This window comes from Paramisgurnus dabryanus, chromosome 1 (genome assembly GCF_030506205.2).
Source record: "Paramisgurnus dabryanus chromosome 1, PD_genome_1.1, whole genome shotgun sequence".
In the NCBI taxonomy this organism is placed as follows: domain Eukaryota; kingdom Metazoa; phylum Chordata; class Actinopteri; order Cypriniformes; family Cobitidae; genus Paramisgurnus; species Paramisgurnus dabryanus.
The window spans coordinates 7025465-7050906 of record NC_133337.1 but is presented as its reverse complement, the minus strand read 5'-3'; the positions used below and the strand labels follow the sequence as shown (position 1 = coordinate 7050906).

Genomic DNA, 25442 nt, shown 5'->3' with positions numbered 1-25442 from the left:
GTTAATTTTGTCACCTATTTTTAATTTAGTCTTAGTCTTAGTCTTGTGCATATCATTTTTTGTTAGTCAAGTTTTAGTCGACTAAAAGTCTCATCATTTTAGTCTAGTTTTAGTCAAAAGACAACTCAAGGTATCTTAGTCAAGTTTTAGTCGACTAAAAGTCTCGTCATTTTAGTCTAGTTTTAGTCAACTAAAAGTCTTGTTATTTTAGTCTACCGTAAAACTTCAAATAATAGCCGAGTCCCAAATAGACGCCTGTCTCTTTTAGACGCCTGGTGTGACGACAGGTTTGGGTAAATAAACGCCTGTCTCAAATAAAGGCCTGGTCTGTTTTTTAGTTTCGGGCTGTATTTAATCTTCTAAAACCCGTCAGATTGTCTGTTTAAGCCAGTTCTATGGTGCAGATTGCACACGCTAAAGTTTTGCTTACCGGTAGATGTCACGTGACAGACGCAGTTATTCCGTTACTCATCACTATGAAAACACAACAAGGTTCGTCGTCAGGTTTGAAGTGATGATGACAGTAGCGAAGTGGCAATCGGGAGAGTCGGAACTTTTCCGTCACACTTTGTATTTCTCACGCGGAAACACTATTTATCATATTTAATATGCTGCAGCACCCAAAATGTATCTGACCGCACTGCTCTCTCTATCAAGCCGTCTCCCCTGGAGTTCTAGTCGAGCAAGCCCATCCAAAAAAAAAGAAAGAGGCTACACAATAGCCAATCAGAAAATAGCACTGTTGTATCTGGGTAGGATTTCACGCAACAACCAATAAAAAAGGATATCCTCATTTGCTTTATTTATGCTGCCAATAATTTAAGACTGTTATACTTACACAAACTAATTTGTTAAACACATTCAAATTATAAATAAAACGTAATATGTGGTAACCTCCTGCTGTCATGCTGGAACAATTAAATTAAAAGCCTGTCTCTTATAGACGCCTGTCTCTTTTAGACGCCTGGTGTGACGATAGGTTTGGGAAAATAAAAGCCCGGGCTATTTGAAGTTTTACGGTAATTTTAGTCAAAAGAAGACTTAATATATCTTAGTCAAGTTTTAGTTAAAACATTTTTGTCTTTTTAAAAAGAAATTATTTCTGAGATTATTTCTGATAACCATTTTAGTCAAATAGGGTTACACACATCTCAAATATTGGTTACACTTGTTGAATGATTTTTTTTTTTTTTTTTTTTTTTTTATTAGAGAACATATGAACATTAATACAGAAAACAGGCATCAAAATAGAAACTTCCAAAGTTGAATAACAAAATAGTTATAAAATAAAATAGAAGACATTCACAGGACGCCAAATACAGACTCATAGACATTAACAATACATGTACCTTTTACATTTTTAACAAGTTTAAGAGACTTCATTAAAAGAGTGATTTCTTTTAAGAAAACCAGGTGTAAAGGATAAGATTTTAACAATCTACATTTATGAATAAAGAATTTGCCATACAAAATGAAGAAATTTACCAAATTGTAAATGTTTTTATCATCATTCTCAAAGTAACAAATAATATCTTTCATATTAAATGTTATGACTGTGTTAGTTTTAGTTGATAGGACAGAAAAACATTCATTCCAAAATGCCTGAACATTTTGGCAATCAAAAAATAAATGACATAAAGACTCCTCAGTATTATTACAAAATGAACATTCGTTCCCAATGTCCATAAATTTAGAAAGTAGTAAATTAGTTGGGTATATTTTGTGTAATATCTTCAAATGAATTTCTCTCACTTTATTTGAAATACAAAATTTATAGGGCAGTAACCATGCTTTACACCAAATTACATCTCTTAGAATGGAATTCCAATAAAATTTTCCTCTTGGAGTAACTCTCTTCCTTTCATGAAAAACTTGTCTAATATCTTTATTAGTGCATTTTTTTTCAAAAATATTTTTACCATTTATAAGAAAGTTACAATCTTTATTATCAATCTTATAATAAGTCATATGGCTGCTCATTAAATTAATATGCCCAGAAGGGATAGCTTTGACTACTGCTGAAAATTCTTTAGGTTTTACAGGAAAACTAAATTTCAACAAAAAAGAATCATAAGAATATATTTTAAACGATGAATCAAATAAATCACTTAAATAGATTAAACCATAATTTAACCATTTCTCCAAGAATATACTTTTACCTTTAATTGTGATTAATTCGTTATTCCAAATTTTCATTTTGTGAGGAGAAAAATTGTGTACAAAGCACAATTTCCAGGCTAAGAGTGCTTGCTCATGAAATTTTGATAATTTTATGGGTAATTTTAAAGGCAAAAAATTACAAGTCAAAAGAAAGTCAAGACCACCCACAATCTTAAAAACATTATGGGGAATAAAAAACCATATTGAGTCAGGAGAAACAACACATTTTTTAACCCAATTGATCTTAAAGGTATTATTTATATCTACATAATCTAGCATTTCAAGTCCCCCTTCAGATTTCCTACCTGCTAACAGATTTTTTTTAAGGTAGTGGTGTTTATTTTTCCAACAAAAATTGAACAGTAATTTATTAATATCGTTACATGTTGAATCATGAACAAACAAAGAAAGACCAGGAAAGATAAATCTGGACAGACCTTCTGCCTTTGTTAACAAAACTCTACCTAGCATAGATAAATCCCTCCTTAACCAATTATCAAAAATCATTTTTGTTTTCTTAATTCTGTTGTCGAAATTAGATTGTTGCCTAACTGTCAAGTTTTTGGATATATAAATTCCTAAATATTTAATACATTCTTTTACTGGAATGTTGAGTAAAGATTGTTCAGATGAATCATGTACTGGAAGAATTTCACACTTTGTGATATTTAAGTGGAGACCTGAGGCATCAGAAAAGGTTTGAATTAAATCAATAGCATTTTTTATTTGATTCTTATCTTTCAAAAATAAAGTTGTATCATCAGCCAATTGCGAAATTTTTATTTCTCTATTAAATAAAGTAATACCATGAATATTTGGGCATTTAACTATATTAATAGATAAAAGCTCCACGACAAACAAAAACAAAAATGGGGAAATTGGACAACCCTGCCTCACACCTCTATTAATAGGAAATCTTTTAGAAGTATTATTTTGTAATATAACTGAACTATTAATGCCTCCATAAAACATTTTAACAGTTTCAATGAAATTATTACCAAAACCAAATGTATGTAAACTCTGTAACAAAAATGTATGATCGATTGTGTCAAATGCCTTATAAAAGTCTAAAAACAAAATAAGTGCGTCCGAGTCAATAAAGTGGTTATAATCTAACAGGTCTAACACAAGCCTGATATTAGAACTAATGTGCCGTTTTGCCATGAAACCAGTTTGAAATTCACTAATTATATTATTTAGGTCACTTTTTAATCTATTTGCATAAACTAATGCTAAAACTTTATAATCCACATTTAATAAAGTGATTGGTCGCCAATTGTCAATAATTAAAGGGTCTTTGTCTGGTTTTAGAATTAAACTAATAACACCTTGTTTCATAGTTGTACTCATTTTTTTATTTTCTAAACATTCCATATACATGCTATATAAAGGGTTTTCTACCAGTTCCCAAAAGGCACAGTAAAATTCAGCGGTTAAGCCATCAGGCCCAGGGGATTTTCCTTTTTTCATAGAAGAGACAGCTTTATAAATTTCTGCTTTGGTAATATCATTCTCACACAATTCTTTGTAATCATTAGAAACTGTCGGAACAAAATTCTTTACAGATTGTATGAAATTACTTATTTTTTCGTTATCAGTTTGGGAGGAATAAAGTTTTTCATAAAAAGAATACACAAAGGATGCTATATCTGAAGGATTACTGGATATTCTATCATTTATTTTTAAAGATGAAATACTATTTCTTGCATAATTTCTTTTTTCTAAAGAAAAAAAATAACTAGTATTTCTTTCCCCTTCCTCAAACCATTTGGCTCTTGATCTTACATAAGCTCCCTTAGCTAAGTCTGTATAAAATTTATCTATTTCTAAATTGAGGTTATACAATTTAGATTTTTCGTCATCTGACAGTGCATGTTGCTTAATTAAAGTATTAAGTTGATCTGTTATCTCTGTAATTTTTCTTAATTTTTTTTTCTTTAATTCTTTCCCTCTTCTCATAGCAATTTCTCTTACTTTGAATTTAAAGAATTCCCATTTTTGTATAAAGTTTAAATTTTTGTTTTCAAAAATATTAGCTAGTAATTTCACTTGTTTCACAAAGTAATTGTCAGAGAGTAGATTATTGTTTAATTTCCAGTATCCACGAGTCATATTACTTTTTTCTTTACACCCATCAAAAGAGATCGATATCAATTTGTGATCTGAAAGAGGGGCACAAGTAATTTTTGTTTCCGTAACAAAGTGAATTAAATCATGGGGAATCAGCCAGTAGTCTATTCTCGATTTTAAGGAAAGAGAAGTATTGCTCCATGTATATTCAACACAATTGGGATTTAAATATCTCCATACATCAGAAACCTGTAACTTGTCAGTAATAAAACAAAATAAGTCTGAAATTCGTGAACTGATAACTTTAGGCGGAAAACGGTCAACAGAATCATCCGGTGCATCGTTAAAATCACCACCAATAATTATGTGTCCATCTTTGTACTTCTTTTTTAAGTCAGTTATTTTTTCACAAATTATCTTGAACATTTCTAGATTATGAGTTCTAACATTAAACCCATAGACATTACAAATTATTAAAGTGGAGTTGTCCAAACAAATAGTCATTATAATCCATCTTCCATTTTCTGAACGCAAAGTACTCAAAACATTTCCTTTAAATTTATTAAAGAAAATAGCTACACCCGCTGAATGATTGGATCCGTGGCTAAAGACAGCATAATCCCCCCATTGGGTTTTCCAAAAATTTGAGTCAGAGTCACAAGAATGAGTCTCTTGAAAAAAAAGTACTTGAGCTTCTGTATGTCTTCCAAAAAGAAATAAAGCTTTTCTTTTAACAGCGTCGCGAATGCCTCGAACATTTAAAGAAATTAACTTAAACTTACCGAACTTGAGATCAGCCGTTATCAAAAAATAAATAAATAAAAATTAAACTAGAAAACCAAAAAAGACCTTTGGAGAAAACGAAGATTGAGAGATCATGAAACATTAAATCACTCAAAACATTTGCATCGACCCCAGTGTATGTACATTACAGCTATCAGCCCGTCTCCGCTCAGGTGATGTCTGGAACACTGACACGTACCCCTTCAATAAAGGCAAAACCTCCTCGAAAGCCGGCCTTCTTGCCCTCTTCTCTCGCGCGTTTCACCAGAGGCCAAGCCTTTAATCTTGCAGCTCGTTCTTCCGAAGACAGATCCTCTTTGATGTGAAGACCATTTTCTTTCAAGTATTGATTTTCTTTAGCATCTCTCCATACCGTATCCCGGTAGAGACGCATGGCAAACTGCACGATTATCACTCTGGGGCGACCATCACCTCTTTTTTTCCCCAGCCGATGAACCGAATCCACGACATCTGGAAGTTTGTGTGCAATCTTCGGAGATACTTTGGAGAGGATCCTAATAACCACGTCTCGAGTGTTACTTTCCTTGTCCATACCACTTTCTTTTACATTGTAAATCCTGAGATCCCATCTTCTTTTATAGTTCTGCATCCCCATACACAACTCCTTTAGATGCTTGTTTTCTTTCTGCAACGCAGTAACATTTTTCTCCAGATTAAGAATCTTCTCGTCATGGGATTTGCTCTCAAGTAACAACTCACTTAAAGTGGTAGAGAGAGCTGTGATAGAAGAAGCTGAAGTTTCTAAGATCCTCTCCATAGACTCAACTCTCTGAAACGTGCCATCACATTTCGATGTGAGTTCGGCGACGGCGTTGATGAGTGAATCGATTTTGTCATCAAGGTTTACCTTTAATTTTCCTTTTTTCCCGGGTGGGCTTTTACTCGGTGTGTATGGAAGAGGTGAAGCGAGTAATTCCTCATCCATCGAAACTTCCTTGACAACTTTGCTCTTGTCAGTCGCCATGTTCGTATCTTTAACACGTGCCTTCTCTCTGTGTCTTTTTCTGCCCATATGAATCAGACAAAACACCCAGTATAGAAGAGGAACACCTTAACTAATCATTAATAAAGTTTAACGGGGTATCAACCGTAATGTTTCATGATAATCTCTGAATTGCCTGGAGACACTTAAAGCGTGACCGCACGGTTGAACGCCATCTTGGCCCCCTGAATGATTTTTGTTGAATGCAACTTTGTTAATGGCGGTGACGTATCTCTATTGCGTGTAAATTGCGTCACCATTCATTCAGTGATGGGCGATAGGAAAGCACCCAGACAGCGATCAGTTACTAATAATAAGCTTTTGTCCTCACAATATACTGTACATTCAGAATACTTGAATAATATAAGGTATAGATTATCAACAATGTTGGTAAATAGCGAATGTGGATCAGAAAGACAAGCCGTCTAAGTTACTGAAGACAACAGGTACACGAGAATACGACACAAAAACATCAACACAATGCTGAAAAAATGCTAAACTTTTTAGCTGTTTGTGAAATATTAATCATAATGTGTGTGGGCTCATTTTACACACGAGACTCTTACTGACCTGATCGCGTATGCCTTTTCCATAGTAGAATCGCGCTGCGTGTGCGTGCAATTGTTGAAAAACCATATGAAAATTACAAAAATCCGATGGAAACATATCAATATTTCTCATATGTAATACGTTTGTAGACTAACTGCTAATGGATGTTACATTGTGAACACTTAGCATGGAGATTTCAGCAGCGCGAGCTTGTCTGGAGTTATGACAGACGCGCGCAGTTTCATAATAAGAGCACGCAGTCTTTTTATGAATGAATTCACATTTAAATATGACCTCATTGCATAAAATGTAGTAGAGACGATTGAAGACGAAAATGAAGAGAGATTTTATCTTAGTTTTTATTTTATCCAAAACATTTTAGTCTCGTCTTTTTTTCGTCAACAAAAATGCATGTTAATTTAGTCTTAGTCAGCGTTTTTGAATATGTGTGTAGTCTCGTCATCGTTTCGTCTTAGTCATGGAAAAAAAGGTCGTTGACGAACATATTTCGTCTCGTCTCGTCTGACGAAATTAACACTACGAGAATGAAGAATGGTTAATGAGTTGTTTCAGGCTACCCAGACCAGTTCTTTTGTGAAAAGTTAAATCTGCTCAAATGTAAACTGCTTGTGTATTTTCTCTAAAATTATATTTTTTTATTTTTGAATAAGATTTTTTTGAAGTTAACTAATTCGTTTTTTGCAGTCAAGTTTCAGTTCGATTAACAGATGAAATTTCATTAACAGCATCTGTAATGTGCTGCCAAGCTTCCTTTTTTTAGGACCCGAGACACCACTATGTATGCTTGAAAATAAAATTTGGCTTTTTAAATTAACTTCTGAAAATAAATCTTCAATTTCTGCATCTGATACATTTTTCTTTTTCATTTGCTTTTAAGAAGACATGCTGAAATCATTCGTTTGGTGTAATAATATGATGCCCATATATAGTTGTCAGTCGGATTTAATTGGCAGGATTTATGGTAATTGAGAATAAGCGTGCATGCGCGTCCCATGTAGGACTGATTGGAATTCATTAACAAATACACACATTTAACTATCAAATCTGACATTTACGAAGTATTTGTGAATCAGGAGGAGAGTTTTCGGGAAGGTCTGTTTACGTGCAAATCACTCACATATTTACTCATATATTTGCGAATGTTTCATGAATGAGACCCATTGACTTGAATGGAAACCGTTTGACTCCGCCGCCGTTCCGCAGCGGATCCGCAGCCTTTCCGCAGTCAGTGGAAATTGAGGGTAACGGTGTGATCTTATGTCCGTTCTCTGGACTGTGAGTGTTTGGTGGGCTTCTTTGATGGAAGCACGGTCTGCCCTGATGTAATTTTTGAAAGCTTCCGAAGACCAGCGGCCTAGGGTTTGTATCTGGGAGTCTGGGAGTCCGTTTTGGGCAGCTGTTGTGGCTGCTCCAATATGGAAGGAATGACTTGAAAATTCATGGGGGGGAAGCCCGATGTTAGCAGAACTTGTTTTAGGTGCTTCTGAAACCAAAAGCGGGTTACTGGGCGGTTGAATTCATCCCCAAAAAGTGGGTCGGGAGAGGATTTAATCTGGTGGCAACGGTAGGAAGTGTAAGCTTTGAGAACTTGGTATGGTTGGATGAGAGTTTGAATTTTGAAAATGTATATGTGGTGTCCTTTTCTCATTTGGTCCGTCTTGCTGTGTTTGATAAAGAATGAGATGGTTTCATCATCTATTATGGCTAGATTGGAGATTGTTGGGTGTAGGTTTGGTTCAAAGGTGGCTAAAGCGGTGAATTCTGAACAGTGGAGGAAACCAAAAAAGGCTAACACGAACATGGCGTCTAGGGTTCGGGCAGTATGTACTGAGGAGTAGCCTTTGCGGAGAGTGGCTAGACATTTTGAAAGGATTTCTATGGTTATAGGTAACCTGGGATCTGGACTCTTGGGTTGGGTTTTTTCAATGTCTTTTAGGAGCATGGCGGTCTGGGAATTAGTGATGGCAGTTGAGGGTGAACCTAGCATTAGTTTATGGAAAAATTGGAATCCGCTAATGTACCCTTTAATTGTGCTGATTGGAAGGTGTTTGACCTTATGCAGGTACGATATGAATGAGGTTATGGTAAGTAGAGAGAAGTTGGCTAAAGGGATCTGGTGTAAATGGTGGAAAATTCTGAAGCTTCTCCAAGCTGTCAGATAGGTTTGAAGAGTTCCCATGGAGACTGCTTGGAGTATAGTATCTAGAGAGGCGGTTAGAAGGTCTTTGAGTGGATGATTTATGGGAATATTAGAGTTGAATAGGGAGGCACTGGTGTTGGGTGAAGATCCGCTTCTGGTGCCAGCTGCCTGAATTTCTGCGAGGATCTGTTGCCTGATGGAATTCATGACAGGGGGAGGTTCCATGGCCAATGCATTGGGTGGGATGGGCATTGGTGCTGCGGTAGCCAGCGTGAAAGGTTGACGGGTCTGGGGAAAGGAATCAAAAGAAGAAGCCACTGGCGCCACTTGCGGAGGCAGCCTCACGCTTTGGGTCGGCTCCTTGGGCCTGACTCGCTAGCAGAGGCATCCTCACGCTCGTGTCGGCTCCTGCGGCAACAACCGGGGCCTGACTCGTTAGCGGAGACATCCTTGCGCTCGTGTCGGCTCCTGTGGCAAAAGTGGGAGAAATGTGAGAAGGAAAAATAAATGCGTCCGGCGCTGCTGCTGAACGCAACCCCGTGTGATAGAGAGACGGAGGGGCAGCAGGCCATTGGCCGGGAGAAGGAAGCGGCAGTGGGAGGAGCGAAGCCATTGCCGAGCTCGTGTCGGCTCCTGCGGAAAAAGTGGGAGAAATGTGAGAAGAGAAAATAGATGCGGCCGGCCCTGCTGCTGAACGCAACCCCGTGGGATAGAGAGACGGAGGGGCAGCAGGCCATTGGCCGGGAGAAGGAAGCAGCAGTGGGAGGAGCGAAGCCATTGCTGAGCTCATGTCGGCTCCTGCGGAAAAAGTGGGAGAAATGTGAGAAGGAAAAATAGATGCGGCCGGCGCTGCTGCTGAACGCAACCCCGTGTGATAGAGAGACGGAGGGGCAGCAGGCCATTGGCCGGGAGAAGGAAGCGGCAGTGGGAGGAGCGAAGCCGTTGCCGAGCTCGTGTCGGCTCCTGCGGCAAAAGTGGGAGAAATGTGATAAGGAAAAATAGATGCGGCCGGCGCTGCTGCTGAACGCAACCCCGTGTGATAGAGAGACGGAGGGGCAGCAGGCCATTGGCCGGTAGAAGGATGCGGCAGTGGGAGGAGCGAAGCCGTTGCTGTGAGCGGAAGCATGTTTGCGCTGTCTGGCTGGCTTGCTAGCTGCCTCGCTTGTGGGCTGGCTGCTGGACACATCGGCGGGCGGCCCAGGCTAGCTGATGGCTTCATGCGGCGTCTTTAAGACCTCTGTGTTTCGCCAGGTGTCTTTCGGGAGTACGGTGTACTTCGTGCGTGCGAAGACGAGGAGTCAGAGCTCGCTGTCACGGCTGTTTGCGGGGGTTCAGTAGCCCTCCGGCTATCGCGGAGGAGGCTGAACAGTTGCGCCTTCTGTGTATGTTTACGTGAGAATGGAATATCCGCGTTTTCGAGAGTTAGTTTGAGGCCTAGGACGGTCCATTTCTTGATGTTGTGGATTCCTGGAGAAGCAGAAGCGTATGAAGATGCCGGTGATGGTGGGAGTGCCTCTGCGGGGTGCGAGGAGACGGTCCTTTTCTCCTCGGGGTTCGTGTAGCAGTGCGGGAAGATCGCACGGCCTGTGGGGAGGCCTCTGGCTCGATTAAAACATCCCGACCACTGTTGGAACGGTGCATTTCCTGTGCTGCATTTGATTGTCTGGACATCTTGCGATAATTCTGGAGAATGAGGGTAAGGACTCTATGATTATTTATAGAGCTGGTACTAAGTTGTTGTGTTGATTAGTGATTGATAACCAGCCGTGTTCATTGCTTAATCATTGAGAGCCAGCCGTGTTCATTGATTAGTGATTGAGAGCCAGCCGTGTTCATTGATTAATGATCGAGAGCCAGCCGTGTTCATTGACTGATCAGCCTCCTCCCAAACCTTTTTTATATAAAACATCATTTAAACAACTTAACACAGTGATTGCTATCAGGATGTGAGGAGAGTTTTAACCAGCATAACTAAAAATGTTTCAGGATCAAATGTGTTACCATACCTTTAATTTCGATCGATTTCGATTTAAAATCGAAATCATGAAACCCTTAAAGGGGCCATGTCACAGGACTTTTTTAAGATCTCAAATAAATCTTTGGTGTCCCCAGAGCACATATGTGAAGTTTTAGCTCAAAATACCATATAAATAATTTATTATAGCATGTTAAAATTGCCACTTTGTAGGTGTGTGCAAAAATGTGCCGTTTTGGGTGTGTCCTTTAAAATGCACATGAGCAGATGAAATTCAAACACTGATCACAATGATGGTGGTTTGTTGAAATTGAAACTCAATTGTTCTGTGAATTATTTTCTCTCTGCACTAAATGGCAGTGCTGTGGTTGGATTAAGGGGTGGTTTTATTATAATAAGAGCTCCTTATGACATCATAAGGAGAGCCAAATTTCAACGACCTATTTTTTCATTTGCTTGTAGAGAATAGTGTGTACCAAAACTAAGTTACTGGGTTGATCTTTTTCATATTTTCTAGGTTGATAGCAGCACTAGGGACCCAATAATAGCACTTAAACATGGAAAAAGTCAGATTTTCATGCCATGGCCCCTTTAATTTGTAGCAATAGCCAACGATAAATTGTATGGGTCAAAATTATACATTTTTATGCCAAAAATCATATTTAGCTCTAAACGTAGCTTCAGGAGGAGCCTAAACATTCAAGGCCTGTCAATCATTATTAAGGGCATATATAAGACAGCCTTCAGGCCTCCGTGTCCAGCTGCAATTCCTCTGGCATCCCTCCTCCTCCCCATCTCCTCCTCCACTGCTCTCTTTCTTCCTCCACGCAGTTCTGTTGTAGGGGGGTTGAACTTGGGGTTCGAGCCCCGGCCTCAGGTTCACTCTCTCTGAAGGTTCAGAGGTGCAGAGCTCCTTTCGAGGACAGCAAGCCAAGTTCGTTTACCATTAATCACTAAGATCTGAATGCGCAGGTGAACTAGTGAATAGGATATTAAGTAAAGATCATGTTCCATAAATATGATATTTTGTACATTTCCAACCATAAATATATAAAAAATGTATTTATCATTAGTATTATGTGTTGCTAATGACTTCGTTTGGACAACTTTAAAGGTGATTTTCTCAATATTTCGATTTTTTGCAACCTCAGATTCCACATTTTCAAATAGTTTTATCGTGCTCAAATATGTTCTAATCCATACATCAATGGAACGCTTATATTTACATTAAATACAGTATTGTGCAAACGTCTTAGGCCACCATTAGATTTGTTTGTTTTTGCAGTGGTAAAGTGATCATATATAATTGTTTTTCAGTCTCTTTATTAGAATACAACCAGAAAATACAGGAAAGTTGTATGCAGTATTAAAAACAGTATAAATGTATAAGCTGAAGTGTCAAGTATTTAGGGTAAACTCCCCTTCCACTTGAGCAATAGCATGGAAACTGAAGGATATCTTAAACCTAAATGAAATTAAATCCTCATTTCTAATTCTAATCAAATGACTTCAGGACTTCAGTCTCCTCAAAAAAAGCTCAAGATGTGTTTAGTGCCAAGAGAGGTCACACTAAATACTGACTGATGCCTGAAGAAGACATTTAGTTTTGACAATTGTTTTGTTTTTAATTATGTGTACATATTTCCTGTATTTATTGTTTGTATCTTAATAAAAAGAGTGAAAAATAAATATGGATGGACATTAAAACTAAAACAACAAAGCTGCTGGTGGTGGCATAAGACTTTTGCACAGTACTGTACATACTGTACTTCAATCAATATGGGTCAGATATTTAAACGTTTTCCCGGGGTATTCTTAAGTCTTCAAACCATTAATAATAAACATAATTTTCCTTTTCTTCCTCTCACGAATAGGTACGAGTTTGTTACAGGAGGTTGTGTATCTGGTAAGCCAGGGTGTGGACCCGGATGAGATCGGGCTTATGAATATTGATGAGCAACTTCCTGTGTTGGAGTATCCCCAGCCGGGTTTGGAGATTATCCAGGTAAACTCTCTTACACACAATAACCAACATAAACCTTTTTATGACTGTTTAACAGCTGTTTAACTGTTTGATTTCACAGGAACTCACATCTCCACGTCTGATTAAAAGCCACCTGCCCTACCGTTTCCTACCCACAGCAATGCACAATGGAGAAGGCAAGGTCAGTTGTATTACACACAGAGTTTCACACATGGCACTTGCTGAAATTCTATTTTCAAATGCATTTTAAAATGTATAAGTTTAATCTTCATCACCCTATCCAGTGCAACAAACTTTGGTTTTAATCATTGCTTTCATATTGATTTTTATCTTTGACATGATCTTACTCGGTCAATATTAAAGATATCAAGGATATATTTTCACAGAATGTTTTCTACATTATGTAGGATGATATTATGTAGAAAACCGTACTTTAGCTGGGTTTTCACAATCTATGTATTGTCTACAGGTGATATACATGGCCAGGAACCCTAAAGATCTGGTGGTGTCCTATTATCAGTTTCATCGTTCTTTGAGAACCATGAGCTACAGGGGAACATTCCAGGAATTCTGCAGGAGATTTATGAATGACAAACGTAAGACATACACACAGTCACACTGGCTTCATGAGACACACAGTCGATAGTTTTTCTAAAAAATAAAACCAAAAAGTGTATATAACTGAGATTGAATAGATTAATGTTTTCTCTTTCCCTCTCTCTATGACCTGTAGTGGGATATGGCTCTTGGTTCGAACATGTCCAGGAATTCTGGGAACATCGTAAGGAGTCTAATGTTCTCTTTCTGAAATATGAGGACATGTATAAGGTACTGTACCTGTGACTTGCCTCCACTGCTCACCAGCAAACCTGTCTCTGAATGCTTACACTCTCTCACACCCTGCCCAAAACATTAAACTGTCATACAGTGTGCAGTCTGTGGAAATTTCCTCTATGAAATGAATATTTGGATCACCTACTATATAACGAAACTACACTCATGAAGCTAATGTATGGATAAGAGAAGGGAGTCACTGTTAGTCAGTTTGCCCGAACAAATATGTTACGCTGTATCTCTATACATGGATATCAGCTGACGTCACTCACTTGTCTTCCGCCATTTTAAGGACTTGAAGTGGTCGCAAAAGAACTAGAAGCTATGCCTTCAATATGCTGTGAGCATCAAAATCGCTATTTTAACAACACTAAGAAGGCTCAACACAACATGATATTTTGCTCGAAGTATCGCCTATGTCTCTACACGTGAACTCGAGCATTGAGAAAATTGTTTGTGAACAGAGAGTTAACTAAAAAGAAGGTTTTGAACAACTGACTTTGGATGATTTGGCGTCCGCTCGCCGCCTTCTTCCCAGTCAAGATGTATCGATCTCCAATTGCGACGTAAGGAGGGAGGATTGTAAAGATTGATATCTCCTAAAGCATAGTTCCATAAAAATGCACGGATAAGTCGTTGTTTTGTCGCAAGTGAAAAACAATATTGACCTTCAGGTTGAAAAAGGAGCCTCATATGAGATTCATTCATTCCCCTTCGGAAATCGATTATTTACGTCTGGCAGAGATGACAAGCGGACACCATAACAGCCAAAGTCAGTTGTACAAAACTTTTATTTTTAGTAAACTCTGTGTACACAAACAATGTTCTCAATGCTCGCGTTCATGTGTAGAGATCCAGGTGATACTTCGAGCAAAGTTTCATGTTGTGTCGCGCCTTCTTATGTTGTAAAATAGTGGTAGTTCGGTAGCAGCGGACAGCGGCTGGAAGAACGCATCAGGGATCGAGAAGGCATCACACCCTAACCAAGATATATTTTTTTAAAGTAGCGTTTATTTTCATGACAGTCGAGATGCGACATGTTGTCTTTCGTAGCCCTTTACTGTATCCGTAAGAATCATAGACAGTAAAAGATAAGAAATCTGTAAATCGTAGCAAGGTAGCCAATGCTTGTCAATAGCCTACTGGTACTCGGTAGGTCCTAAAGATGGCGGCATGATGTAAAAGGTCACGTGACTGAAATCCATCTATAGGAGATTTAGAGAGTTCAGAGTTCAGTGTGAAAGCACAAACACTGATACCGCATGTAATAATAGCATACCCAATAATGTATATAAGCAAAACATATAGACAGGACACAGTGTTCCTGTTTTTATCAGTACTAGCCTTCGTGTAGTTGATAAAATTGTGTAAGTGCATGGTCTTAAAGGGATAGTTTACCCCAAAAATGAAAATTCTCATCCTCAAGTTCTTATAAACCTGTATAAATGTCTTTGTTCTGCTGAACACAAAGGAAGATATTAGGGTTGTGACAATTAATCAGGCAAATGCGCATTTTCTCAATGAATGAATTGTAATGAATTACGGTGAAATGCCGCCACATTTAAAAGCCAGAGGGCGCTCTCGCGCAGAAACTCCATTTGTGCCATAGAAGAAGTATCATTACAAACACTATTTCAGGAAATATCTAGAGGCATATTTATATCGCTGTTCTTCAGATTGTTTCAGGTATTTTCATGATAATAGAGAATATTTTAAATGATTGTGTTTGAAGAGTGTTGCTTTTTTAAATGCACGTTAAAAACGAGTCAAACTCATAGTGAATTTAGATAGATAAGGACTTCCTACTGATCACAGAGCCGTAGTACATGCACAAGCTGTGCATAAAACACTGAATTGGAGCCTTACGATTCAGAATCGATTTTAGACAGGTTTTTTTAATTGGAACGCGATGCATCGATGCACATCCCTAGAAGATATGCAATGTTTGTAACCAAACCGTTTCTGAGCACCATTGACTTTCATAGTATTGGTTTATCCTACTATGGAAGTCAATGATGGTCCTGTTTTCTGCTTCATTACGAATATCTTCCTTTGATTTCTTCAGAGCGAAGAAATTTATACTGGTTTGTAACAACATGAGGGTGAGTAAATTATGACAGATTTTCAATTTTGGGGTGAACTATCCCTTTAAAGGAACACGCCCAGATTTTGGGAATTTAGCTTATTCACCGTATCCCCCAGAGTTAGATAAGTCCATACATACCTTTCTCATCTCCGTGCGTGCTGTAACTCTGTCTGACGCAGCCCCCACTAGCTTAGCTTAGCACAAAGTCTGGAAGTGAATGGCTCCAGCTAGCAAACTGCTCCCAATAAGTGACAAAATAATGTGAACATTTTCCTATTTATGTGGTGTGATTTGTATAGTCACACCGTGTACAAATAACAAGGTGATATGAGACACAGCGATCTTTTAACAGTATACATACTGGGAACTATATTCTCTAAAGACGAAGCACTGCTACATGGGCGGAGTGATTTGCACAACTCTGACCGAATTCTGCTCCTCATCAGGGGCTTTCTCGGGTGCTGCAAGCAAATCACTCCGTCCAAGTTGCAGTGCTTCGTCTTCTGAAAATATAGTTCCCAGTATGTATACTGTTAAAAGATCGCTGTGTCTCATATCACCTTGTTATTTGTACACGGTGTGACTATACAAATCACAACACATAAATAGTAAAATTTTTGTGTTATTTTGTCACTTATTGGGAGCAGTTTGCTAGCTGGAGCCATTTACTTCCAGACTTTGTGCTATGCTAAGCTAGCGGGGGCTGCGTCAGACAGAGTTACAGCACGCACGGAGATGAGAAAGGTATGTATGGACTTATCTAACTTTGGGGGATACACTGAATAAGCTAAATTCCCAAAAGCTGGGCGTGTTCCTTTAAGACCGCGCACTTACACAATTTTATCAACTACATAAAGTTAATAAAATCCCTATGCGACTTATATATAACATAAACTAAAACACTATAGGGCGGTTTCCCAGACAGGCCTTAAGACTAGTCCCAGACTAACTTAAATGTTGGAGTTGTCTTGATCGAAAACAACTTGCTCTGACATATCTTAAAATATATCAGTGCGGGTGTTGTATCTCAAGATGCACACCAGTAATGTTTATTTATAAAGTATGCTTTTAAAATGTACTTAAATATCCTAATTTAACTGAGGCCTAGTCCTGTTTTAAGCTAATTTAGATTAATCCAGGGCTAAACCTGAGTTATATTAGGACATCTAAGAAGTTTTGACAAACAAACCTTACAAAAACAATACTGAGACAAAACAATGACATCGATAAATGCACCAGTGCAAGGTGATTTTAAATTAAGGCAGCTCAAACATCATTTTAGTCTGAGATAAGGATAAGAAACCTCCTGTATGGCCTGGTTTCACAGACAAGGATTAGACTAAACCAGGACAAGGCCTTAAATTGACATGTAGGTAGCTTTTATAAAAGTGAAAAAACATTACTGATATGCATCTTCAGCAGAAACAATAACACTAATGTATTTAAAGATATGTCAGGGCAAGCTCAAACATTCACTTTAGAATGGGACTAGGCTTAAGCCTTGTCTGCGAAACCGGGCCTATAAAATATTGAATATAAAATCTACTGTTTCCTACACTAAACTTTTTATAAAAACTCTTGTTTGTTAATTGTTATAATTTATTTAACTCTAATAAAATGTAAAATGATTAAGCATATCAAATTATGATTTAAAAAGGTCATTGGTTAAACTCAGGGAATACAGATAGGCTACTGATAAAAATGTATGCCTTGTAATCAGTGCACTGTTGCTTTGGATAAAAGCATCTGCCAAATGCATAAATTTATATTTCTCTCTCTCTATCTTGTCTCCTGTATGTTACTCTGTGAAGGATCTGGGTAACCTTGTGGAGCAGCTGGCCAGGTTTTTAGGTATCTCATGTGATAAAGTTCAGCTGGAAACAATGGTGGAGAGTTGTAACCAGCTCATTGAGCAGTGCTGTAACTCTGAGGCTCTGTCCATCTGCAGAGGTGAGACTCAAATATTAGTGATGAATATCAGCAGATGTTACGCCTTTCGCCTGTGATTAAATCACTGTTATGCTTAGCCTTTTATTGTTCTTAACTATAGAACTACATTGTATTTGGCAGGGTGATGGGTTGAATATCTGTTCCTGGATGCTGATAAGTCAACAGAGCATTGACACAAAATACCAGTTCACCTACAGCACAGTTAACTTACTGCAACCATAGAAAATGTGTTCAGTTACTGTCTATTGCAAGAACTGTATTTTCTAGCTAAAGGAAGACATGTTTCTTTGTTTAAGACTCACCCGGCACTTTTTACTTGAAATACAAAAGATGTTAGGTTGGATGTTATTGGCTGTCTGCCTTGGTCACCATTTATCTGTGTTGTTAGTATGCAAAAATGAAAAAACGTATGCAGGGTGGTTTTAACTCATTATTGGGACAAAATAAATATTCTTTGGGTTAATGTAACCCAACTACTGGGTTTGACCCTTTTCGACACATTGGATTGAAATTATCCCAGAATTTTTTAGAGTGTGATTTAGCAGTAGTAGACACACAATAAGGTCCCTGTTTGTTCTGTTCCGTGAGCGTACATGACCTTCAGCACACTGACACTGTCTGAAACATAAAGTACAATATTCTTTCCAGAAAAGTGATGTCCAGGGATTTGTTTTTGTGAAATAGCATTTCCAGTGTTTCCTAAGGAAGTTTTCGAATTTAGCCAAAAGCAATACTTTAACACAGTTCTCACATGAAAATTCAAATTGATGCATGTGTGTCTCTGTCTGTGAGAAATGTAGCTCTCTTATGATTCATGACTTATGGCGCTTTTCCATTGCATAGTACCCCACGGTTTGGTTTAGTTTGGGTCGGGTCAGCTTACTTTTGGGAGCTTTTCCATTGGGTGTAGTACGTAGTATCCGATTACAACTTTTTTACATACCACCTCGGTTGGGGTTCCAAGCGACCCGAGCTGATACCAAACGTGACGCGAAAACACCGTAGATCACTGATTGGTCTGAGAGAAGCGTCATCGCTATAATGTAAATATTAGCTTTAGCTTACTGCTAGCTTGCGCTGTCTCAAGCAAACATGTTGTTATCTGTGTTCTGCTATAAGTTTCCAAACACCCTTTTAGCGATGAAAAACATCCGCAGGTTGAGAATCCGGGACACCATAACAGTTTTTTCCAGACTTGCAGTTTGTGGCGGCACATTCGCGACGTGCACGTCCGCATTATATGTGCTTAAATGCAACTTAAATGAGGCTCAGCGGAGCGCCCGCCGACTGACGGCACGGGTCGGGTGTTTGAACAGAAACTGTCATGTGAGACAGAGGTAGTTATAAACGCGATGTGCAAACATCAATTTGTGGTGGCCAATTTTAATTTTGTGGCAGACTGAAAAATAAATGAATGTATTGGAATGTACAACAACGCTCTCAAGTGTATGATGTCACAGCAGTAGGCAGCGTAAATATAACGACACGCCTATAATCCCTCCCACTCCGAAGTGATACTAAACTCGATGGAAAAGCTAACCACGCCAAAGTGAGGTGAGCTGACCCGACCCAAACTAAACTAAACCGTGGGGTACTATGCATTGGAAAAGCGCCATTACATTATGGTAATACAAGGTTGCAGTAGTACAGTGCCATCATGTGGTGAAGATGTGTGGTGCATTTATTTTAAAGGCAATTTTCTGTCGCTATTTGTTTTTCGTTTTCAGAAATATTCTTTTTTTGCTAATACATTTGCTATTTATTTTGGGTTATGTTATCATTACCACTTTAGTTTTCTTTTGTTGGTGTTTTTTCGTTTATTTTTTGTAGTGCATGGACTGAAAGGATGCTGAAAGTTCTCAATGCAAAGATTTGTCATCATTAAAGACTGCCACACACCACAAGATAACTGGGCAAAATTTGGGCCCATTTACCACCTTACTTCCATCCTAGGTAATGTCCTATTCTTCTTGGTGGTTGTACTGATTATCTTATCCATTTTCCTGGTGTGTGGTGCGGCACTTCACACACTATAGGAACAAAACTGATCATTCATGTTTGTGGTCTCTTACATTTGAAAAATCCGATAAGATTTGTGTGGCCCAGCCTTAATTTAGCCTTACACCAGTATTCCCCATTTGTCCTCAATTCCTCATTTAAAAAAACTGCACTTTCTTTGATTTCCATCTATTTAAAATGAATCTTTGACATTATGTCTTTTTTTCTGCTTCAGGTCGTGTTGGGCTGTGGAAGGACATTTTCACCGTCTCCATGAATGAAAAGTTTGATGCTGTATACCGACAGAAGATGGCAAAGTCTGACCTGACCTTTGACTTTATTCTGTGAGGAGGGACAGTGACTATGAGTTAACAAACCAACCAATCAGTTCCCCCGCTGATCCGCTGTGCTTAGCGCCACCTGCTGGAAATTTCTCTCATGGAGATTTTATCTTTCATCTGTAGCATCTCATTACTGCTTTCTTTAGTTTCTCAGAAGTTACTTCTAAGTACTTATGATCAGTCCTACAAGTGTTCCCTTGTGTGTACTTGTATAAACAGTGCATCAGAAGTGTGAGCACAGTGCTTGTACCATTTGCACATTGCACAGAGCTGTTCCATATATCCCAAATGCGCTTATGAAATGTGTATTTATGAAAAATCTAAATGAAACAATAATCTTAGACTTTATTCTACAGTATACTGTAAAACGCATATGACAAACTCATAAGAAGTTCATGTCTTCTTGTCTGAGCGTTTGCATTTCTCAGGAGGATTCTTAAGATCATTGGCTAACAGATGCAACAAATATGCAGGTGTCCAATCACGTTTCGGCTACTTTAAACCTGACCATATTGATAGTGCTGATTGGCTCCTGTCTAAAATATCTACAAGAATGTTATTTGTTTTTTCTTTATTTTTGGCTTCTAGGCTTTTGTCATATTACAGTACAGTGTTTACAGATACTGTATGTATTATGTTTAAAACGTAATGTTTATATTATGTTTACTTTGTGTAGGTATATTTTTACATGTGAGCTGTATCAAGGTGTTTTTGTGTATGTGTGAGAGTATCACATCTACAGTAAGAAATATCTGATCACCCCCAGAATTATTCTTGTTAGTTTAAACCCTGTGTTAAAATGTACAACATGACTTTCTTAAATGCTTCCCCCTTGTGACGTCCTTAAATGCTTGGTTAGAGTTTGTGAAAAAGGAGTGTGAGACACTGAGAGGAGCTCTTATGTCAGTGGTTCTCAAACATTTTGGCATGCAGCCACAAAGTAAACCAATCTCTGCAAGCATGTGAAAAAATAGGTAATTGAAATTTGGCTCTTCTCCTATGCAACCATTTAGTGCAGAGATCAGCTCATTTGCATTTTAAAGGACACACCCAAAAACGGAATTTTTTTCTCACACCTACAAAGTGGCAATTTTAAAATGCTATAATAAATGATATGGTATTCTGAGCTAAATTTTCACATATTTAGTCTGTGGACACCAAAGATTTATTTTACATCTTCAAAAAGTCTTGTGAAATATCCACTTTTAAGTATTTTTATAAAATGTTTTAAAAGGTAATGCGAGTTACTTTTCAGTTCAGTACTTTCAATTCGAGTAAAATAATAATAATAATTGACTGAATTAAACTGAACATAGTCATGTAGAATTACACACATGCGTGCCTGAGCGGGAACAGTTTGGGCCAATTTTAACAATCTAAGGGCACTGTCTAAAGCGCAGTCTAAACTGGCACGTCCGAATCCACTTTTGCTAATTTAACCTTTTAACCTGTAAAATGAGTTTTCTTTCAGTCATGGAAGTAAAAAACTCAGGCTTTTAATTGCTGTAAATGTATGGATATCCTGTGTACTCAAAAATAGTAATTTACAAATATGAAAGAAAAGGTTTGTCACCTTAAAAATACTTTATTTGTAACAAACAGGAGATAAAAAAATGTAAAACATGTGGAGAGCCTTTAGCACTCAGACGGTGCCTTGAGTACTTTGAAAATCATTGCATAAAAACGGTTCCCTTTCAAAAGGGTTCACTTCACATTACGTCAGTTGCTGACACTATGGGGGGGGGACTCCTGTTTACTCTGTGATTGAAGCCTATTGGTTAACGTCTGTAAAAATTACAGACCAATAGTGTTCGAAACCGCAAAAGGGTGGGTTTAGCCTCTCTATATATGCGGGTAGAACACTGTTTCGCCTACCTTATTTCTCCTTCAGCGCGATCCGTTTTGCTGCTCCGAAGAAGAAGAAGCCTTTCCTGCTCGCCGTCGATCTAAGCCCTGCAGCGGAATCCAGGCCCAGCGTCTTCCACTGCCACTTTCTGGCTGAGAACCAAAGATAAGCATTCGCTGGCCGTAGTACGAGCCCGGTGCAGCACACACATTCCCTGCGGCCATCGGGTAGGAACAATATTCTGAATATAAAGTTATAAAAGGTAAAAGAGCAAGGCGCTGTTGTTATAGCGTCCCAGCACAGCAGCTCAAGTGAGCCCCTCTGCCCATATAAATTTTACTCCGAGTGCGTTGCCAGCCTTTACAGGCTCTTTGCGATTTTGTTTGACAATATGCTGAGGCCTGAATACCTCCCTTTATTCAGTCCCATCCTATATCAGTGCGCTGAATATTGGTACATCAATTATATACTCCATATTTTCTGCCCTTTAAATCAACGGCAATATCACGCCAGACTCCTTCTCTGCATAGATGAGTTAGATTCTGACATCAAACCACCAAGACAGACTGCTCTGCTCGATGAGTCACTCAGATCACCGCCTGAATGGCTGCCCATTCCATGGCCAGCTGTGTGGGTGTAAGTGATGCCTCTGGCCTCATTCGCAGTATAGCCACAGCGGCAGCAGAGAGCAAGGGAGAAAAAGGGTTACATCGCTCCTCGGCTGGACTACCCTGTGTGCTCTGTTTACCCAGGAACATACACAATGTAAATACTGTCGGTTATGTGACCTCACTGTAGTGGTGAATGGTATTGAATTCCTCTCAAAAGCAATTCCCGTGCTCACTATACCATAACGTGAATTGACACCACACAGCTGTACCCTCTTATTATCAATAAGCGTAATGGAGATGGTACTGACAGTACAAGGAAGCAGGGTATTATGGCCATTATTTTTCTCTTCCTAAGAAAGACGGCAGCCTCAGACCATTCATAGTTCCAAGCGTTATGAATTGCACGCTCTCCGGACAGCCATTTAAAAGGCTTACAGCCAAGCGAGCTTTATTCAGCTTCGCACTTCAGGCAAATAAGGTAAGCAAAATAGTGTTCTACCCGTACTTATAGAGAGTGTAAGCATGCCCTTACGCGAGTTCGAACACTATTAATTAGTCTTTAATTTTCCCAAACGTTAGCCAATAGGCTTTAATCACGGAGTAAACAGGAGTTCCCCCACCATAGCGTCAGCAACTGACAAAACCTTTAGTGCACTTCATCACACCATTTCCAAGCATTCTCTCGGCCTGAGTAAAAGAAAGTTAAGCCTGACGCTCTTTCCCGTCTGTTCGGTGGTTCAGAGCCCGATTGGTCCGAGACCATTCTCCCGGAGGGAAGGGTGGTTGGGGCCATCACCTGGGGCATCGAACAGCTTGTAAGAGAGGCCGGATGAGGGGTGGAAGTTCCGGAGGGGTGTCCAGTGGGTCGTCTGTGGGTTCCCGAGGCGTTGCGTTCGGATGTCATCCGGTGGTTTCATGAATCCAGGTTTGTCAGCCATCCTGGGGTTCGGAGAACATTGGCAACTGTCCGTCAACATTTTTGGTGGCCCATGGGCGCTGACGTCAGACAGTTTGTATTAGCCTGTCAGGTTTGCGCTTGTATCAAAGCCTCTCATCAACCACCCGTTGGTCTGCTTAAACCTTTGCCCGTGCCCTCCCGCCCCTGGTCTCATATAGCTCTTGATTTTATCAATGGCTTACCGGCGTCTGATGGTAACACTGTTATCTTGACTGTGGTGGACCGTTCCTCTAAAGCGGCCCATTTCATTTCTCTGCCCAAACTTCCTTCTGCTAAAGAGATGGCTCAGGTTCTGATCAACCACGTTTTTAGGTTACATGGCCTTCCTACTGACGTGGTTTCAGATAGGGGTCCTCAGATGTTTCTGGCAGGAGTTTTGTAGACAAATTGGCGCAACCCCCAGCTTGTCTTCTGGTTATCATCCGCAGACCAATACGTACGCTCCGCTGTCTGTTGTTTCGTTATCCGAACTCCTGTTGCCAACAACTCCCATGGGTCGAATATTCTCATAATTCTCTCCCCGTTTCTTCGACTAATCCCTCCCCGTTTGAAACCTCTATGGGTTTTCAACCTCCGTTATTCCCTTTACAAGAACCCGATGCAGCGGTTCCGTCTGCGCTAGCCTTTGTCCGTAGGTGCAAATGCACGTGGAAGAGAGCTAGAACCTTATTATTACGCAACTCCAGACGAACCAAGACTTTGGCTGACTGTAACTGACGACCTCCTCCGCATTATATCTGTGGACCAAAGGTTTGGCTGTCTACCAAGGATCTGCCTCTGCGCAAGTCTTCTCGTAAGCTGACTCTGAGTATTCTTGGGCCATTCAGTATTGTTAGAGGTTGTCAATCCGGTGACAGTTAAGCTTAGATTACCTCCTTCTATTAGTAGGGTTCACCCTGTTTTCCATGTATCCAAGGTTAAACCTGTGATTTTTGCCCCCATTAATTCCCCTGTCTCTGCCCCTAACCCCCCCAACCCTTTACTAGTGGATAGTACTCCTGCCTACTCGGTCAGGAAGTTACTAGATGTTCCCCACAGGGGCAGAGGTTTTCAGTATTCGGTTCCGGAGGTGTTGTGTACCAGCTCGGGACATTCTGGACCCCGGTTTGATCGAGGATCTCTGCCGACGACAGGATGAGTCCCTTCCTGGCCTGTCCAGTGCCGGGCATGGGGGGGTACTGTTAGGACTTTGGTGTGATCGGCTGCACTTTCTGTTTGTTTACCTTTTGTCTCTCACGTGCGCACTCCTTGTCTCCTTCCTTCTCGTTATCCCTGATTGTTTTCTACAGCTGTTGCGTGTTTGTCTCTCTCTATATTAGGTTTAGGTGTGCTGTGTTCTGTGCGCGTTCGTTTTGTTCTTCTGGGAGATCGCTGCCATGTTGTGTCTGACTCATGTTGGTCTTTGATCATGTTATTGGTTTATGTACTCACTCTGTTTGCCTCCAGGACTCGGTTGAGGTTTATGCTCTCGCTCGGTTCCTGCTCTCTCTCCTGGAAGTTCTGGATCTCTGTTTTCCTCTCTCTGTGGATATTACCCGTTTGGACATACTGCGGTTCTGACACACCCACCTAACAAAAAAACGTATCTCAAATCCTATTGCATATCGGTTTCCAGGAATAAGAATGTTTAACCGGGAAACCGCTGCTTCCAAAAATTCAACCACCAAAATGTTGCGCACCGCTTTAAACTTGAACGTGCCCCTGATGTGTTGGGGAACCCTGAGGAAAAACGCGTGCATGCTATTGAGATTATCACGTGAAACAAAACATATCCAATCAGAAAGCGAGAAAGCAGTCATGGCGCAGCACAAAGTGAAGTTGATGCAAAGAGAACTTGTACAGACCATGTTCCCCCTGTCTCCATGACTTCACCCAAACCCTCTTCTTATTTTCCATAAATTTTCTGTGAAAATCATTCCAAAATCATTTTTCCCTTGAATTTTCTGTGAAAATCATTCCACACTATCAATAAAATTTCCTCCTGCATATCGTCCGATACCAGGTGAGCTCATGCTGTACGGCCATGAACGAAGTGGGGGGGGGGCGAAAGAGCGGCCCTTTGTGGAATACCTGCGAGCCGAGCCTATGCACGTACTGGCCATCGGTGCCCGCCGGCGTGAGCCGGGGGAATGT

At 39.6% G+C, this 25442-nt stretch overlaps 1 protein-coding gene across 1 annotated transcript in view; it reads left to right on the top strand.

The window, feature by feature from the left end:
• The window catches only part of sult4a1 (sulfotransferase family 4A, member 1), a 31273-nt gene extending 10553 nt beyond the window's left edge, over window positions 1–20720 (top strand). The window contains exons 2-7 of the mRNA XM_065265875.2: window positions 12576–12706; window positions 12786–12866; window positions 13155–13281; window positions 13419–13513; window positions 17417–17555; window positions 19789–20720. Of these exons, the coding sequence (XP_065121947.1) occupies window positions 12576–12706; window positions 12786–12866; window positions 13155–13281; window positions 13419–13513; window positions 17417–17555; window positions 19789–19901 (686 nt within the window). The 3' untranslated portion in view covers window positions 19902–20720. The remainder of the gene's footprint in view (window positions 1–12575; window positions 12707–12785; window positions 12867–13154; window positions 13282–13418; window positions 13514–17416; window positions 17556–19788) is intronic.
• Window positions 20721–25442: the final 4722 nt, after the last annotated feature.